This window comes from Nothobranchius furzeri, chromosome 4 (assembly GCF_043380555.1).
Source record: "Nothobranchius furzeri strain GRZ-AD chromosome 4, NfurGRZ-RIMD1, whole genome shotgun sequence".
Lineage (NCBI taxonomy): Eukaryota > Metazoa > Chordata > Actinopteri > Cyprinodontiformes > Nothobranchiidae > Nothobranchius > Nothobranchius furzeri.
In genome coordinates, this window is record NC_091744.1 from 9,486,249 (window position 1) to 9,505,163 (window position 18,915).

The window sequence follows — 18,915 nt, forward strand, 5'->3', positions numbered from 1 at the left end:
TTGATTAAGGTTTGACGCTCTGGGTTCCTTGGCTGACGGGGCGTGCGGGTTAGAGTGAAATAAGGAAGAACTTCTTTATTCCAAAGAAGTGGCTGCCGTCATGGGGGATCCAGAGGTCGGCTCAGGTGTGAACAGATCGAAAAGGTAAGGACTTGAACTGGTTCCAGCATGGATTAGACCTTCGGACCCCACCTGTTGCGCGCATGCTCCTAACTTCCGACTTTATTATGAGAGCGAAGAGAGGGTATTAATATCTTCAATGTTGCCTTCAACAAACTTTCTAAAATAGCCTACAAGAAAATAATTTATCATTCACTTAATTCAACGCGCGCGCGTGTGTTTGAGAGGGGCATGAGAAAAAGAGCTCCGTGTTTAAGTAGGCTATCAGTATTTACGATTAAAGATTTTTTGCAATCATTTATTTTGTTAAGAATAAATGATGTAGCTTTAGATTATTTTCGTTCGCTCTAAATGACAAAATGAATAATTTTGCTCGAGCTGGAATCAACCACGTAAATGTATTTCTGTAGATTTTTGTTCTCATTTCTTATTTTCTCTCTGCTGCTTATTTCTCCCAGTTTTATTAAATAATTAAGCTGATGATAACATGTGATGGGAGAAGCTGCAGACAGATTGCACAGATAAAGACGGAAGGCAAACTCATCTGACGGATCTGAAAGGGGGGTGGGGGGTGGGGCATATAAACTATCCATCATGGACTAAACAGTTAATGCCAGCAGACGCTGTTAGGATTGAATGTGGATCTTGTTTTGAAAAAGGGCTGTTGCATCAGTCTCTCGATGCATGTTCCCACCACATTTCCCAAGACTCATTTATTTCACACATGTGTCTGCATACTGTGTGTCTAGGCCACATTTGAAAGAGAGCAGAAAGACATAGTTTCTAATGGTTTTCCTAACTAATTACAAATGATACCAAACCCTCTCGGGAATGGGTGGCTGCAGCAGAGAAAGAACCCGTATATGTTCAGTCATTGGTTGTTTAAAAAAGGAAAAAGCAACACACACACACACACACACACACACACACACACACACACACACACACACACACACACACACACACACACAAACATATATATATATTTGTTTTTATTTAATGCCACAGAGTTTGTTACATTTAGCAAATGATGATGCTATTGTCTTAAAACTGTATCACAATCACAGACTTCTACATCCAGAATGTAATAACTAAGTATTTGTAAAACAGGAAGAAAATGTAAAACATTTTAGGTTATATTTCAGCATTTTCTCAGTTCTAACACATGAAGCTGCATCTTATTTGTGAAGCTCATCAGTTTTATTGATCTTTTCTTCTTAGATCACCTGTCGAGAGTTTGGGACTTCAGAAAAAGCCTGTATTTCAGGCTTGGTTTCATTTCCTGATCATTATCTGCATACTGGTCTTTGTTATGTGCTTGGCCGTGTCAGACGGGAGCCTGACCTGGTGGGAGAGATTAGCTCTTTATAAACGCTTTTTAAACAAAACAACCAAGTTTCAAGCTCCTGCGTACCGAATTCACCCACACCACAAATTTAAACTGATGGAAACTCATACAACCACAGAACCCCCTACTGTGCAGCCTGGTATTCGCTACCATCAAGCCTATCCACGCAACTACCAGTTTGTAATGGACAACCGAGATGTTTGCAAAAGCAGGACACCTTTCCTGGTCCTGATGGTTCCAGTGGCACCACACAATGTTGCAGCCCGGGATGCAATCCGACAAACGTGGGGAAAGGAAAGCGTGGTTCAGGGCGAGGTGGTCCTCACGTTGTTCATGTTGGGCTTGTCTAATGATGCCGATGCCGAGAAGATCAAACAGGAGAACGAGCAGCACCACGACCTGATCCAGAGTAGCTTCATGGACACGTATCTCAATCTGACCATCAAAACCATGGTGATCATGGACTGGCTGGCCACACGCTGCCCAACAGCAGCATATGCAATGAAGGTTGACTCTGACATGTTCCTGAACATTGACAACCTGGTGATGATGCTACAGAAACCAGGAATCCCCAAGCTAAACTACCTGACAGGAATGCTTATGTGGGACAGGCCAGTAATCCGATCAAAGGACTCCAAGTGGTACGTTCCAGAGGAGATGTACCCTGATCCTCAATATCCAACATACACTCTGGGTATGGGTTACGTCTTTTCCAACGATCTTCCTGAGAAATATGTTGAAATCTCAAAGGTCATCAAGCCCTTTAACATAGAAGACGCTTATATTGGAATGTGCATGAAAAAACTTGGACTTGCTCCAACCTCGCCACCAGATCCCTCCCAGTTCAAGGCCTATAACTCAAAGTACAATCGCTGTGAATACTCTAAAATCATTACCTACATCCTGGGCACGTCAGAGGAACTGAAAAATTATTGGGCAGACTACAAGAAGCCTGGACCACATTGTGAAGGCAGCACATAGCCCTCACAATGATTAAAGACTGTGATGGATTAAGTTTTATTTATTTATGGACTTTTGCTGTCCTTAAATCCTTTTATTTTGGTAATGAGAGTGGGGAACCCAACTTTTAGAAGTGAACATGTAACATAATCAACTTTTTTGAAAGGACTGATTTGATACTTATTAGAGAAGTTCTGGATCCAAACAGGATTTAGGTGTTTCTAGTTCCTCCTTGCAGTAACATATACGTTACTTTAAATGGAACCATCTGACCTGTGTGACAATAAGGTGTGAGTTTTTATTTTTGCACTATTTTGGTTATAAGTGTGCCAGTTTAAAAAAATAATGTGTTTAAAATACGTAAAGCTGGTGCAACAAAATAGGCATCGGTTTTATCTTGTTTGCCATCTTGAAGATTCAGGGTATTTTCAGGAATCGTTCACTCATTGTTGTTTGCAAACACACAGTAGCATTAATAGACCTACTGAATGTGTGAGGTTTTGCATATTTTAGTATTTATTTTTTAGAAATTTATATTTTATCATATTATTAAACAAAGACAAACATTTGAATGTGTTCTGGAGTGTCTGGTATTCATCAGTAACAGATTTTTGTTTCCCATATAAGTGGAATTTGACACTAGAGTCTTTTTACGTGGATATTTTTTTACCTTAATAAGCATTTTTAGTGATCTCCACTATCAGACACTCTCTTTTTCACTTTTTTTAACCATTCCAATTTATTTACCTTTCAACAAATAGACAAAGTCGTATAAAAATAATAAACGGGGCAGCAGTAGCTCAGGTGGTAGAGCAGGTTGCCTCATGATCAGAGAGTCATGGGTTCGATTCCAGCTCCCGCCAGGGGTATCCTGCTGTTGTGTCCTTGGGCAAGACACTTCACCCAACTTGCCTGTGTTAGTGGTGGTCAGAGGGGCCGACGGCGCCAAATGGCAGCCTCGCCTCTGTCAGACCTCCCCAGGGCGGCTGTGGCCACAAGTAGCTTACCATCACTAGCAGTGTGTGAATGTGAGAGTGTGTGAAAGCGTCTTAGGGTGTTTAGAAAAGTGCTATATAAGTTCAATGTATTATTATTATTATTATTATTATTATTATTATTATTAAACCATCACCTTCTGTGTTTCACACCAAGTTACCAGAATACATAGGATTTATCTTGAGCTTGTTTTGATGATGAGGCTTTTAACACATTTTTTAAATTCATATTTCCTATTTTTAATTCTGCCATTTCACAAGGGAAGCCTTGTTACCATTAGATTCCTGAAGGGGGCAGCAGAGGACCACTATTTCCGGTCAAAACCACAACAAGGGCCTTTCAATGAATCAACTGGAGCCTCGGAGGTCCAGATGAGCCAACAATCACAAATATGAAATCCAACATACTTGAAAACAAAAATTTTCATTAATATGATGTTATGTGCAAATAAAATAACTATTTTGTGTAAGCTGATTATCACAATAAAGCAAAAGGTTGATTTAATGATACAGTTAAGCAGGGAAAGTAAAAATATTTAAAATGTTTATTTATTTGAATTTTAAGAAGTTTTAGGAGATGTTTCCTCAGAGTGAAAACTAAACTCTGATCCAAAAGACACAACTCCTACTTTTAATTTGTATTCAGTTTCCATCCATGTTCTGATCTCTTAATGTGTTTTACATAATTCAATATATTTGCAGCTAAAATAATTGAAGATCGACTTCCGTTTTATTACTATTAAACACAGTTTTGCAAAGGGCTGTATTAATTAGTGACACCTATTTTTTTCTTGTTTGAAACAACGAGAGACCTTTAGACAACAGGTGGCGCTTATTTCTCACCTGTAGGTGTTTGAGATCCTGATTGTTTAATTCAAGAGAAAGCGGACTCTGCTGTCTCATTTCATATGTCGCTGCAGGTTGTTGAAATTAATCAGATAAGTAGATTATGTAATAGTGCCACTTGTCTAACGCATCCGGGTTTATCTTTTAAACGGCCTGCAGTTTGTGACTATGCTTCTAAAACTTAATTAATTTCATTAAATGTTGGAATAAAATCCCAGCTCTCCAGAAAACAAAAGGACGAGTCCGAGAGGAGAGCTGCCCGCACACCGAGACCTGGCGATTCAGCTCCCCGGGTCAGGATCGTATTTCCTCGGCTGCTCGGTCTGAGAGCCGCCGGTCTCTGGGCTTCTGTTATAGAAGGATGTCCGCTTCTTCAGCGGCTTTACCGAGACTCCTGGGAGGATTCTCCTCAGAGGAGCGACTGGTCCCTCCAGCAGATGAGTAAGATCCGGATAGTTTATCAGTATATGTGTCAATTTAAAACGACTGAATTGTTCAGGCTTCTTTGGACGCTTTTCACAAACAGAAGGGTGAATACAGTTTTTAGATGATTGATTACAGTTTTCGTCCAAATGGAACAGTTAACTGAATGCACGGAGATAAATGTAATGTTTCCATATTTACTGAACGAATGAGAACTGAAAAGGCACATAATTTTTTAACCAGTAAAAACAGGAAATGTTAAAATTTCTGACAGTTGTCGACAAAAAGCTACTTTGACGTCAGATACGAAAATTAATTCTCATGTGAGTGAGTGTGTAAAAATGAGAACAGCTGATTCTCATAATTGAATATTTATATTTTGTAACTGGATTTCTAAATTTAGTTTTAGAACCAAAATGACAACAAACCAGCTCAGCAGTTGAGACAAAATTGGTTTATGTATGCATTTCTACCTACAGACATTTGGATCAAATAAGGTTTTTATAGAAAATTTGCATCCATACCCCCCTCGCTTTCACCAAACAGCAACAACAACAACAAACGAGACTTACTAATTGTGCCATTCACTGTCAGCATAATTTCTGCCCATCAGCATAACCCAACACCCTGACCACTGGACTGTGACAAGTAAAAAATATAAACATTCTGATTGCTGAAGGCATGAAGAAAAACTTGTTTGGATTAGAGCAAGCTGGGGGGGCATTTGAAGCCCCTTTATGGATAATTTTTGTTGCACCTAAATTTCTGTCCCCAGCTGGTTGACAGCCTATAACTAGACCAAATTCTTGCTTCGCACGTTTCTTATATATATATATATATATATAAATTGAAGTTAATCTTTTCTTTGCCATTTCAGGTCTATTTTGAAGAGTACACAAAGGGGACACGATCGCCATAAGATAATTTCAGCCTTAAAACACAAACACAATTGTGTGGTCCATGAGGACTAGGAGTTTGACTATCTTGACCCTCATCTTCAATTCTATTCAAGTTTATTTATATAGCGCCAAATCACGACATGTCGTCTCCAGGCCCTTCACGTAATAAAATATTCCAATACAGGTCAGTTCATTAAACCAATCAGAAAAAAAGTTTCCTATACAAGAAACCCAGCAAATTGCATCAAGTCACTGACTAGTGTCAGTGACTTTACAGCAATCCTCATACTAAGTAAGCATTTAGCAACAGTGGAGAGGAAAACTACCTTTTAACAGGAAGAAGCCTCCTTGAGAATCCTGGCTCAGTATAAGCAGCCATCCTCCACGACTCACTGGGGATCGATAAGACGGAGCAGACACACACATACACACACACCAGCCCACAAACACAAAGTTGATTCCCTTGGATTAGATCATCCATGGATTATTTTTTTCTGCTGAGGTAACCTTGGGTCTGGTTAGTCCTTTGACGGAACCTTTGCCCATGCTGGCACTATAGTAGCTAATGTGACCCTTGCACAACAAACTTCAAAGTGTTCTTTGCTTCCAGATTCTCAATCTCTCTCCAGTTGACCGTGTGGTATTTGAGCAAAACATGAAGCGGAGTATACCATTAAATCTGACAACTGGTACAGCAGCAGATTTCATGTGTAGTGTGCTGGTAGCCAAACGGAAACTTTTTGAAGGTGGTCATAGTGATGTTTAGTGAAAGAGTATAACACCTAAAACAGAAGTATTTCTATCTTAATGTGTAAAAAAAAAAAAAAAAAAAAAAAAAAAAAGTCTACTTTGATGGATGTACTCACAATCATCTGTGTTTAGGTCACCTCTCAAGAGCACCCATTGTCAGAAGAAGCCCAAGTTTTGCTGCTGGTTCCTGGTTCTGTTCTTCCTGCTGGTTGTTTTCTGGTGTTGCGTTGTGTCATGGTGGGAGAATTTTCCGCTGCACAAACACTATGACGGGTTCTCTAACCAATGCTATAAAGATAAAGAACCTGTGTTTCAGGTCAACCAAAAACACTCTGGTATGCTCACTGAAACTCATACAACCACAGAACCCCCTACTGTGCAGCCTGGTATTCGCTACCATCAAGCCTATCCACGCAACTACCAGTTTGTAATGGACAACAGAGATGTTTGCAAAAGCAGGACACCTTTCCTGGTCCTGATGGTTCCAGTGGCACCACACAATGTTGCAGCCCGGGATGCAATCCGACAAACGTGGGGAAAGGAAAGCGTGGTTCAGGGCGAGGTGGTCCTCACGTTGTTCATGTTGGGCTTGTCTAATGATGCTGATACCGAGAAGATCAAACAGGAGAACGAGCAGCACCACGACCTGATCCAGAGTAGCTTCATGGACACGTATCTCAATCTGACCATCAAAACCTTGGTGATCATGGACTGGCTGGCCACACGCTGCCCAACAGCAGCATATGCAATGAAGGTTGACTCTGACATGTTCCTGAACATTGACAACCTGGTGATGATGCTACAGAAACCAGGAATCCCCAAGCTAAACTACCTGACAGGAATGCTTATGTGGGACAGGCCAGTAATCCGATCAAAGGACTCCAAGTGGTACGTTCCAGAGGAGATGTACCCTGATCCTCAATATCCAACATACACTCTGGGTATGGGTTACGTCTTTTCCAACGATCTTCCATGGAAATTTGTAGTAGTTTCAAAATACATCAAACCCTTTAACATAGAAGACGCCTATATTGGAATGTGCATGAAAAAACTTGGACTTGCTCCAACCTCGCCACCAGATCCTTCCCAGTTCAAGGCCTATAACTCAAAGTACAATCGCTGTGAATACTCTAAAATCATTACCTACATCCTGGGCACGTCAGAGGAACTGAAAAAAACCTGGAACGATTATAAAAAGCCTGGACTGCATTGTTAGAGCCACAGATACTGGAAATACAGAAAAGTAACCTAAAATTAATATTTTTTTATACTGCATATTTTTTCTTTATTTTTTTAACTTGTTGTTTGAAAAATAAGACGCATGCAATATGCATTGATGTGCTGGCTAACATGTTGGTGCAAACTTTTATAACTACTTTCTAAATCTTGAACTGGGTTAAGATAAAGTAGCTCATTTTAGAGATCAGTTATGTGTCAAAGTTGCTAACTAAAGTTTTATCTAATTGTTTTTATTTTAAATATTTGGATAATTGTCTTTGCAGTGAATGCTCATGTAAATGGACCAACATTATGTTCATGCATTATCTTTGGAACGTAATACCTTTTTTAACAAAATAAAATTTAAAGACTATTCTTTTTGCACACCTTTTTTCCATTCCACTGAGACTTTTGCCATTGTATTTTTATAAACTGTTAATGACTTGTAATTCAGCGTTCTTAACTTATCTATACCTTCTATTTCTAATCTTATTCAATTCAATTCAAAAATGCTTAACTGATCCCAGAGAAAAATTGATTGCCGTAGTAGCTCAGAATAATAATAATATCAAGTCATCAAAGAGTTATTGTATATTACAATAGCTGTTGGCAGGAAGGATCTCCAGTAGCGGTCAGTGTTGCAGTGAAACTGACGAAGCCTCTGACTGAAGACACTCTTCTGTTGTCGGACAGTCTTGTGAAGAGAATGCTCAGGGTTGTCCATCATTTTCTTGATTCTCTGGAGAATCCTTCTTTGCGTTATCTCCTCCAGCGGTTCCACAGTCGTCCCCAGAACAGAACCAGCCTTTTTTATTAGGCTGTTAAGCCTTTTCAGGTCCCTGCTTCTGATGCTACTACCCCAACAGACAATGGCTGAAGAGATTACTCTCTCAACAACAGACTTGTAGAAGATGTACAGCATCTTGCTACAGACATTGAAGGACCTAAGCGTCCACAAGAAGTGCAGTCTGCTGTGTCCCTTCTTGTAAACGGCTTCGCTGTTCTTTCTCCAGTCCAGTCTGTTGTCCAGGTGAACTCCCAAGGTATTTGTATTCCTCAACACCTCCACTTCTTCTCCCATGATGGAAACAGTGTTTGACTCCACCCTGTTTCTTCTGAAGTCTAAAATCATCTCCTTTGTTTTGTTCACGTTCAAGGTCAGATGATTGTTTCCACACCATGCCACAAAGCGCTCCACCAGCTCTCTCCACTCAGCTTCCTGTCCATCTCTGATACACCCGATGACTGCAGAGTCATCTGAGTATTTCTGTAGATGACAGGTCTCTGATTTGTACTGGAAGTCTGAGGTGTACAGGGTGAAAAGAAATGGTGAGAGTACAGTCCCCTGTGGTGCTCCAATGTCACTGATCGCCTGGTTTGATGTGCAGTTCTTCAGCCTCACAAACTGGTCTGTTTGTCAGGTAGTCTTTAATCCAGGTGATAGTTGAGGCCCCCACCTGTGTCTTCTGGAGTTTCTGGCAAAGTACTTCAGGCTGAATTGTGTTAAATACACTGGAGAAATCAAAGAACATGACCCTGACAGTGTTGCCTGCTTTGTCCAGATGACAGTGGATTGGTTGAAGCAGCTGGATGATGGCATCTTCAACTCCAACTCCATGGCGATAAGTAAACTGCAGCGGGTCCTGAAATGTTCTAGTTTGCTTATTCAGGTGGACCATCAGGAGTCTCTCCAGGACCTTCATGATGTGGGATGTCAGGGCAACCGGTCTGTAGTCATCATTGACTGATGGGCGAGTTTTCTTTGGAACTGGAACAAGGCAGGGTGTCTTCCACAGGACTTATCACTGCTGACAGCCTGCTTTTACTTCTTTCTCTGCAAAAACCCAACGATAATTAATTCCTAGTGATGAGATGGTCAGGGAAGAAAAATATAGTATACAAAAGGTTAACAGCTTGATCAAAATTATATTTAAGCATAACATAATTGAGCTTTAGCTATTTTACAGGCTTTTAAAAAACAGCTGGGTTATGCCAATCGTTAATCCGATCGTGGTGCATGTAAACACTCGAGTGACTACTGCGCATGTGAGTAACGTCACACGTTTACGTACGTTACGTTGCCATTTACGGAAGTTGGAAAACATGGCGGGTGCGAAACAATACTGGTCTGTTTCGGACACAAATGCATTGCTGGATGTCCTCAAAGAACTTAAAATTGTAGAAAGGCTTGATGGTAGGAAGTCTAGAAACTCTGAGTTATTCATTCAAGTACATGAACGCTTGAAGGAAGGGGGATCGATCGAACAGTTGAACAGATAAAAAACCGATGGAAAAGTTTGAAGAACACGTACTACAAAGCCAAGAATCACAACAGCAGAAGCGGGTTCGACCCTTCCAGTTTTCCTTTCTACCGCGCAATAGACGAATGAATTCATGGCGGTGAGGCCGTTGTCAAATGTGCCTTTATTTGGCGTGGACATTGGGTTCGAGGAAGAGGTGGTGGACAGATGTAGCACACCCGTGAGCCAGAGCCTTGATGCTACTGAGGATAGCATTAGTGGTAAGTTTGTAAACCTCACATTTAAAAAACATAAAACATTTTTGAGAATATCAAATTTCAGACTTGGGTTTCTGTCGTTCAGATGAATCCAGCAGCGAAGCAGCAGAAGCCACTGAACAGATGCCCACAAACGGAGGAGACAGTTCTCATCCATCTAGTGAATCCATTAAAAAGAGTAAGTTATCGCTCGAGAGACTAAAATAGGTCAAAGTGTAATTGCTTTTTTTGTTGTTGGAGATGACATGTTTAACTGGTGAGTAAGGGACTATGGCAGGCTATAAAGCCAAATGTCCAGTCCAGATTAACACTAGTAAACTTGTTTATTTGGTAATTTGGACTGTTATAGGAAATTTGAAATGGGAGTTTATTCTTCTAAGTAATATTTTTACCATGTTATTCATTAATTGATAAATGTCAAAGTTTATACCCAAGTATGAAAAAAATGAACATTTAGCTTATTAACTAAATATTTAGTTTGAGGGTCACTAAAGCCACTTTTGATTTTTGCAATAATTCTATGTTTTCTTTTTGTATAGGTGGCAGTGTATTTTTTGCTACATTCAGTCTTCTATATCACACACTTATAATTCTTTTTAACTTTTTAGGAAAAAGATCAAGCTCATCTGGATATGCCAATTTGCACTTGGTCGACTGAACAGCAAGCATTTATGAAAAAAATGCAAGAGTCCCAAAATAGGCGGATTGAAGAACATCAAGAAAGAAGACTGCCGAGAGAGGAGCGTCTTGTCACACGATTCACTGAAGAGAGTTCCCGGTCCAAAGAGCGACTCGTCGGCCACCTTTTGGATGGCCTAAGAACCATCATTCGTCCACCACCTCCACCACCAGTAGCTCCATACTCCTCTCAGCACCATTACCGCAACTACGTTGGGTCGGCTGAGTTTGGCCAAAATGCACAACACTACAGTAATAATTACAATTCTGACTACACCCTACAAGATTTGAGCTCAAATGTGTGACTCAGATGTTTTATAACACTTATCTTAATCAGTTAATTTGAGATAGACACAATTCCAAATTCTGTTCTGTTGTTTAGAAGTATGCTATTTTAAACAATTCAGTTGTGACATTCTGGTTTCTTCAACTTCCCATGGTAGTTGCAGTGCATTAGCAAACTTGAATGATATAGAGTAGATGTTCTGGAGATGTATTTTTGCACTTTATTTATGTTCACAACAATAGTAGCTAAGTACAAACTTTTCTTTAAAGTACTCTTCATATGTTCCAGTATTTGTGAAGTATAACTCAGAAGTATAACTCAGGTGAAGAAATAAAAAACGTTTCTGAGGTCAGAACATGTTATATTTGTTTTGTTTGATATGGTGACCTGATGACAAAAAATTCCAGAGTTCACCACATGAAAAAGCACTGTATATGCTTTTTTTAATTTAAATGCTTTGGAAAATGTTTAATTTCGAGACTCCTTAGAAGAGTATTCACACAGCACTAGCTGCCAAGTTCAAAAAGTACAGCAGAACGTTCATTTAATTGAATGGATTAATGAATGGTGCTTTAAGCACAAAGTAATGCTTCATTGTTCTTGTGCTATAATATGCACAAACCTGTCTTTCAGTACTTGGGGAAACATTTTTCTGAACTTAAAATGGGTAACTTTGGACATTTTTGGTAAATCTGGAACCAAGAAACACTTAGTGTAGGTGTCCTGTTCGGAGTGGGAATGTTGTGTCCAAATAGGTAGTCAACACCTCTCTAGTGCTGCTTCCACAACTGCTGCACTGGAGATCAACTGGCTGGTTGGGTTGAGGAAAATTAATTGCCCGATCGCAGGCCTCCTCCAACCAGCTGTTGCTGGCCTGGTCTTCTTCGTTCTGACAGAAGTTGTGCAGTGCACAGCATGTGGAAATCATGGTTGGTGCAAAAGTGAAATGAAAGTCACTTATTTTTAGCAGAACCCTCCACTTTGACTTTAACAATCCAAAAGTCATTTCCACTCCAACCCTGACTGAGCTGATGTAGGTGTTGAAGGACTCCTGCTCATGAGTCAGCCGAGGTGAGTTTGAATATCCTTTGATCAGCCAGTCAAGAAGTGGGTAGGCAGGGTCTCCAACTATTAAAAGATTGGTGTCTTTCCCCCCAATGGTCTTGATGCCCTGTTACAGAAAAGGGAATGAAGTAATTTTTTTATTAATATGTGATTTAAAAGCACATTGATGTATTTTTAAATCCAGTCAAGCAGTCATTTCAAGCGGCTCTCTCCATTCAAAAACATGTTTTCTTACTTTGGGTAGGAGATGAGCCCTTTTGAAGAGGTCTGACTGGGGTAGGGCATTTGCATCATGTGCACTGCCTGGCATTTTACAGCTGATGTTCCAAAACCTTCATGAGAGGAATAAATCAAACCAATAAAAACTGCTTTATTGTGCACATGATTAGCTGTAAACAAAGGGGTCATTCTAATAATTTGGTGCAGTTTGAGGTCTCAGGTTACTGAAAAATCTACCCCCACTAATTTATTTCTGAACATGGCAGGTGATGGAGTAGTAATTTTTACCTGAATTTGTCATCTACAACAGCCTGGAGTAGGTAGGATGGCCATCCTTTACGATTTACAAAATCCTTGTAGCCGTCTGAAGGAGGAAGGATGGGAATGTGTGTTCCGTCGATAAGCCCCGTTATTTGTGGAATGTGATGGGAAGCTTCAAACCGTCTGGCTATCTCTTTTGCCTCTTCCTCAGTTGGTGCACGGATCAACTGCTAGATTGGACCCTGCACCATGCCTTTGCAGAAAATGTAAACAGACTTCGTTTTGCTGCTTTTACTTATTCCAAATTGGTTCGCCATGACTCTGTATTCTGCACAGCTACCCAGTTTATACAGAACTACTGCAATCCGCATGATGACAGGAACAGCAGCGCTCACACACAGTAACGTCTTCTGGAGCCATATAACTCTCCATTAACGAGCAAAGTTTCATGAATGACGCTCGTGACATGCGGAAAGTCTGCTTCCGCTCTTGATCGGTGAACTCCAAAAGAATAATCCTCTCCCACCAGTCTTTACTCCTCACCTTCATCCGGGGGCTCCTTGTCTTTGCAGGAGGCGGGGGGACTAAAGTTACGGTTCTTGGTATTAAGAATTTTTCATCCTGCTGTCTCCTCCTATTTAACATCTGGAAAACTATAAACAGTTTGGTTTGTATTTGCAAAATTGTGACGACAAAAAATAAAATTACGCTCCGAAAAACATCGCAGTGCTCCATTTTTACACGCACGCAGCCATGTTTGTTTACAGAGGAAGTCCGCTACTTCTTCTACGGTCTTTTTCGGTGTATAGATACAGCTATTTCAATTAGTTTTAAATAATTAATGCCTTATTTTTAGTTTTTTCCTTAGTGAAATGTGATTTATATGCATTTTTTATATTTGTTTTATGAGGTTGATACATTGCTTTGCTTGTTCTTGTTTTACACTGTATGTCTTATAATGTGCTTTTTATCCTATGCAGTATATGTAATAATATGTATTTTTTTTCAACGAAGAGAACCCCAGGAAGAATAGTCTTCACTATGAAAATTAGAGGGGATCCTTAAATAAACAAACAAATGTCATGAACTTTTTCCACAATATTCTAATAATCTGAGATGCTGAATTAGGGAATCTCAGTTCAGTTGTAATCATCTAACCCTAAAGAAATAAACATTTGAAAAACATCAGTCTGTGTGTAATGAATTAATCTAATATACAAGTTTCACTTTTTGAATGGATTTACTGAAATAAATATGCTTTATCATGACATTCTAATTGGATGACCAGCAGCTGTATATCAACAGACCTGCGATGCATCTTTCCAACAGAGAAACATTTGATTGTAACCATACATGTACAATAATGAAATATTCCCCTGGACAAGAATGCGCAATCGAGGGGTGCCAGGGTGGAAGTGCAACTGGGCCTGATGCTCTCCTGTAGTACCTGAAACTGTTGCCCCATCCCCGCCCCCATAGTACGACTTGCTAGGGTACACTGCAAATGTATTGATTTAACGATTGTTCCACACCTTTAAAGGAGACATAACATGAAAAACCCACTTTTTTATCCGTTAACACAGTGTGTTTCACATTTTAAGTGTCTAAGTGAGCAAAAAGGCTTATATTATTCACTGGAGTTGCTATTTAGATATTTAATAATTAAGTTTTGGGCATATTTGTCCACCCGTTCAGTTTTTCAAATTATCTATTAAATCAGTAATTTATTTCGTCAGGATAACTACCAAATATGGTAATGGCCCTCGGCTAAACACAGAGCCAATCCGCCATTTTTTCATCTCGCTAAGATTTTTTGTAGTCCTATTGGAAAAATGCAGAATGTCTGGTTATTTTAGCCACACACAGCTCAAAACTGTTCCTCGTTTTAAGGAAGGGTGGTGTGGCAGTATTTAAACCCAGGAGCTGATGACACTACTGCTAAAAAAAAAACAGAAGAAAAAGTAGTGTGTGTGTGTGTGTGTATGTGTGTGTGTGTGTGTGTGTGTGTGTGTGCGCGCGCGCGTGGTTCGTTCGTGTCTCCTGGCTAGTAAGTACCGAGGGCTTCATCTATCTAAAAGGAGTCATTTCCTTCTGAATGTGACAGCACCAGGACACAGCAGCAGAGCGGTAAGCTTCATATATCTCTAAAATGTCGACAAACTTTACTTTAGGTTTACGGGCATTAGCAGCACTAAAGCGTTAGCATCCGGCTTGCTATCGCTAGCACAGTATGCTAGTAAAGTTAGCACCCAGATTAATGTGGATTTGGCTGATTTTCGTGGAATAAAATGTGATTTCTGATCAACGCCTTCTTTTACACCAGATGTACATCCACTGACTGTAACAGCAGAGAGCCTGTGTGTTATTTTACGTGAGTGTGATGTAATCTTAGCATCCAGTAAATAAAGTCCCATATCAGCTAAAATGCAGCGTGACAAAGTCATTAAAGTGCGTCAACACAGTGGATTTAATAGTTTTAAAGAACAATCTCTGAGTGAAGTGAGGTTAGTTTTTTGTCTCACTGCAGATATAAAAACGAACTCTGCATCAGTCAGACGCAGCAAAGCTCACCGTCTGTATGAGCGTGAGCATCGGAAAGCTGATAAAATCGGCTGTAAAATAATTAAAACAAAGTAAAAATGTTCCTTTGCTTTTTAGAGTCCACATCCAGAAGGCTGGAGCCGTGTTTCACTGACAGGCTGTCAGACTAACGCCCTGATGAGCTCAGCTGGGACAAACTGGTCTGATGTTTAGGTAAGTGAAGATCTGCTTCTCCAAGGCCTTGAGATGCTAGTAAAAATAATTTAGCCAGCTTGCTAATGTTACTTTTCTTCTCCTCTAAGGAACACAGAACGTTCAGATGTTGGAGCTCACGTCACCTACTGAGGAAGGAGACCCACCAGTAAAGAGACGGTCTGGACCAGACCAACGTGAGTGATGACACACCTCAGCCACCCTCATCATTAAGAACACCTCACCCCCTGAATCCCTCCATCTGATGACAGCAGAGTGATTTATTTGATGTTTTACTTGTTTAGTCTGTTTAGAAATTATTGAATTACATTATTTTCTGTAATCGACCATCTGATCTGGATGTGTGCAGAATAACTTTCCCCAAATTCAGCAGCAGCTGGCCTACAAAAACAGCTGCAGCATGTAGTAAGTCTGTCTGCACTGCTCTCTAATGAGCTTCCTTTCATAAGGAATCATTTGTATAATTTTAGTGTCACTATTTTATTACATTTGTAAGAATATGAAGTCACTGCAGCAACACAAACGTGACTATAAACATGAAAGCTAAAGAAACAACTTTCCTAAAGCTGCTTGTAAACAAAATATGTCATTAAAGTTATCGTCTATCATTGCAGAATATGGCGATGACATCATGGAACTGGTCTTTGGAAAAGTTTTCCCTGAACCAACTCCGTTTCTAGATGAGGTAGAGAAGATCTGCATCTCACCAACTCTCTGGTCTCAGTATTCAGACAACGGAGGTCTCCCACTGTTATCCAGGACCAGTTTGAAGCCCACATACTTCCCCTCCCTCATCATCAGGAAACATCAATCCGTATCCTGAGGACAACAGAAGACGGCAGGAGGACAGGAACTCTGAGACCTAGATACCACAGCACCGGGACACAAAGCACCTGTGTGCACAATGCCTGTTTAACTACTAAAACCTGTTTATTATATAGTTCTACTTATTTGCTGTGAGGTTAATTCTTAGAAAATTTGTATTTTAATGTAAACAATAAAAAAATCACTGATTGTATGTTTTCTTTTAGATGTAATGGTCCAAACTCCGCCTTGTAGACATTTATTGCATCCTGTAGGTAAATACACAGAACAGGCTCAGATCCAGGATGACCCAGCATGCTCTTCTTCCATTCTGGCTGTTAGGGATTGTATCAATAACTCAATGCCTACTGATGTTTCCACCTAATGGTATTTATTTAGAATGCAGGTAAGATTTAACTATATTTGTTAGCAAAGCAGACTGATCTTGGGAATTTCACTGCAGCACTGATTTCCACCTCTCTGTACACATTAGAGAGAATTACCACTTTACAGCTAAACACATTTAATAAAGATATAGGCTACGCATTGCAGACAATAAAAACAAAGTTCTAAGCATTAGAATTATAATGATCACATTAAAGAACATTTGGAGGAATGTTTTTTATTTTTGACTAGAATCTCAAATCTTTAAATTAAAATGTAACTGCTTTTTATCCATTTTCAGCCATTAAGATACCCAATATTAAATAAGACTACTTATAAAATTATTTATGTATATATATATAGATAGAGATCTTAATAAAATATATTTTAATGGTGTTTTAATGAGCTGTATCATTTTTTAAAACATTTTTTATAGAAATAAATAAGCAAGCAGCATTCCTTGTGTGTGTGCGCGTGCGCGAGCCTGCTCGCTTGTCTCGTCGGCCGTGACGGATGTGTGTGTGTGCGCGCACGTGCCTGCTCACTTGTCCCTCCGTCGGCCGTGACAGGTGTGTGTGAGTGACTACAGACAAATGCATGAGAGAGTTAGCAGCCTTGGAACAGCTTGATGAACTACTCTCCCCACATGTTTTAAAAATGCTAATCTGCTATGCTAAATCTGCTATGCTAAATAATGATTTCTCTATAGAACTACAAAGTCCGGCTGGGGGAGGAGAGTACAGGTCTGCAATATGGAGGGGGGCGGAGTTTACAGCTCCTCCTCCAGTTTAAAGAGACAGTACCCAAAAACGGCTCGTTCTCAAGACTCTCCTCAGAACAGGGGTAGATGAGGGTCTGTAGAGCAACAATAATGAGGAAATCAGACCAAAGAACTGCAGTTCCACTGTTTTTAGACCCCCAACTGAAGGATTTAGATGTAAAAAGGAATAACTTAAAAGCATGTTATGTCTCCTTTAAGAAGGGTGGGGCAGACCTTTTGAGATATGTCTCTATGGCTTTGGGGTGGGGTGAGGTGACTACAGATCAGTCAAAGAAAGGGTAAATGAAGGGGGCGGAGCTATCACCCTCGGGCATTTCCGTGAGTCGATTCTAATCCGTTAACACTTTTCGAACCAATTAACATTTCCCGTTTCAGGACAAGATAAAGTAGTTAACGGTGTACTTTTGGTTGGTTGTCGGGCTTTTTTATTGGGACCTGAAGTTAGGGAGCAACAGGGAAGTAGGTGTTTTCCTTGTGTCTCAGGGCGGTGTTCAGACTGGTAGGACCATCTGGTGAGCTGCTTGAGGCACCTGAGCTACGTTAACATGAACACCGTTCTCCCACGAGGGAATGTACCGCTCAGCAAAGACGGTAACGAACAGAGGAAAGTCTTAAATTAGCTAAAGGTACGTGGAGCTTGTGAAAACATTCACCTGTGTGTCTCGCGCTGATATTTCTCACACCACAAGCTGTAATGGAGACTGTTCTCAAAGTAAACTCCAAGGATGGCCTCGTTTCGGTAAAAGCTTATCATCTTGACATTCAGGCTTTGTTAATATTTTTTTAGTAACTATTATTAAGTTAAAGAGTCTTTTTATTGACAGGAAATGTACAATTACCAGCAGACAATTGTCATTTGTGTATAATTGTTCTAAATTAGTTCATCGGATGCCTTCCTTATCCTTCAGATCTTAAATGTTGCAAAGATGGTTATTAAAGTATGAGATGTAACCCAAAATGCAGTTTTAGTGAAGCTACAGACCAGAATGGATGTAGAGGGAAATGGGACTTTTTTCTGCTTTCATATTCTTTCCAAAGAATATATGAATTTGATAGGTTTTCGATTTCAAATTCCTGTTTTGTGTACATAAACTCCATCTGATAAAGACGAAGCTCTGATCATAGGCTGCACGTGGCACAGTTGTTCATCTCAGTGAGATAGTAGGTTGGTGGTGGCCTTTCTAAATGGAGCTGGCATGCATATGAAGGTTGTCTCAGTTATTCAGTTTCCTCCCACAATCTAAAGTAGTTGATTCACAAGGCTGGTATCTCGACATCATACCTAAAGTGCTTTAGATGAAAGTATCTGCTAAATATGTATTGATCAAATACTAGATGATTCCAAAATACATTTGCAGTTTTTTTAAGTAATTGCACAAATAGTTAAAAATGCAATAGTTAAAGATGAATGTGGAACAGTTAAATAAAAATCTATTAGAGGTGTGCAGAATGAAGGAACAGCATTTTCTTAAAAAAATACATTTTAATATAATTTATGAAATATTTATTCTCACAGCATGTCACTGGTTAATGGTTACATCTACCATCCAATAGAGGGCACCATTGCGGGTTGCCAAATACAGCAAACAATCCCCTTGGCAAAGCG

The 18,915-nt window shown here is 39.9% G+C and overlaps 4 protein-coding genes and 1 long non-coding RNA gene across 6 annotated transcripts in view; 4 read left to right on the forward strand and 1 right to left on the reverse strand.

Moving 5' to 3' along the window:
* The first annotated feature begins 5 nt into the window (after positions 1 to 5).
* On the forward strand, positions 6 to 3,000 carry LOC107389699 (beta-1,3-galactosyltransferase 1). The gene is made up of 2 exons (XM_015965963.3): positions 6 to 144; positions 1,342 to 3,000. The coding sequence occupies exons 1-2, from the start codon at positions 101 to 103 to the stop codon at positions 2,447 to 2,449; spliced, it is 1,152 nt and encodes a 383-aa protein (XP_015821449.1). The 5' UTR covers positions 6 to 100; the 3' UTR covers positions 2,450 to 3,000.
* A 1,057-nt stretch (positions 3,001 to 4,057) lies between these two features.
* LOC107389690 (beta-1,3-galactosyltransferase 1) lies at positions 4,058 to 7,930 on the forward strand. The gene is made up of 2 exons (XM_015965950.3): positions 4,058 to 4,710; positions 6,474 to 7,930. Exons 1-2 carry the CDS (start codon positions 4,631 to 4,633, stop codon positions 7,555 to 7,557), a joined length of 1,164 nt encoding a protein of 387 aa, XP_015821436.2. The 5' UTR covers positions 4,058 to 4,630; the 3' UTR covers positions 7,558 to 7,930.
* A 3,820-nt stretch (positions 7,931 to 11,750) lies between these two features.
* LOC129164237 (uncharacterized) lies at positions 11,751 to 13,674 on the reverse strand. The gene is made up of 3 exons (XM_070550627.1): positions 12,614 to 13,674; positions 12,342 to 12,438; positions 11,751 to 12,212 (listed from the first exon to the last, which is right to left on the reverse strand). The coding sequence occupies exons 2-3, from the start codon at positions 12,414 to 12,416 to the stop codon at positions 11,751 to 11,753; spliced, it is 537 nt and encodes a 178-aa protein (XP_070406728.1). The 5' UTR covers positions 12,417 to 12,438; positions 12,614 to 13,674.
* Positions 13,675 to 14,111: 437 nt separating this feature from the next.
* LOC129164239 (uncharacterized) lies at positions 14,112 to 16,797 on the forward strand. Its single transcript, XR_008563841.2, has 4 exons — positions 14,112 to 14,713; positions 15,245 to 15,340; positions 15,430 to 15,516; positions 15,955 to 16,797. It is a non-coding gene; the product is annotated as an uncharacterized lncRNA (long non-coding RNA).
* Positions 16,798 to 17,415: 618 nt separating this feature from the next.
* Positions 17,416 to 18,915, forward strand: part of LOC107389643 (UDP-GalNAc:beta-1,3-N-acetylgalactosaminyltransferase 1) — a 28,769-nt gene continuing 27,269 nt past the window's right edge. The window contains exon 1 of one of the 2 annotated variants that reach the window (XM_015965891.3): positions 17,416 to 17,935. The gene's annotated coding sequence lies outside the window, so the exon portion shown is untranslated. The remainder of the gene's footprint in view (positions 17,936 to 18,915) is intronic. The other variant, XM_054743642.2, reaches the window with a different exon arrangement.

What these genes read in the sequence shown, in the direction of transcription:
- LOC107389699 (XM_015965963.3), top strand. Translation starts at nt 101, where the DNA reads ATGGGGGATCCAGAGGTCGGCTCAGGTGTGAACAGATCGAAAAG. An exon ending in GGTGTGAACAGATCGAAAAG is followed by an intron (nt 145 to 1,341) that starts GTAAGGACTTGA and finishes TTTTCTTCTTAG; the next exon opens with ATCACCTGTCGAGAGTTTGG.
- LOC129164237 (XM_070550627.1), bottom strand. Translation starts at nt 12,416, where the DNA reads ATGCCAGGCAGTGCACATGATGCAAATGCCCTACCCCAGTCAGACCTC. An exon ending in GGGCTCATCTCCTACCCAAA is followed by an intron (nt 12,213 to 12,341) that starts GTAAGAAAACAT and finishes TTTCTGTAACAG; the next exon opens with GGCATCAAGACCATTGGGGG.
- LOC107389690 (XM_015965950.3), top strand. Translation starts at nt 4,631, where the DNA reads ATGTCCGCTTCTTCAGCGGCTTTACCGAGACTCCTGGGAGGATTCTCC. An exon ending in CTGGTCCCTCCAGCAGATGA is followed by an intron (nt 4,711 to 6,473) that starts GTAAGATCCGGA and finishes ATCTGTGTTTAG; the next exon opens with GTCACCTCTCAAGAGCACCC.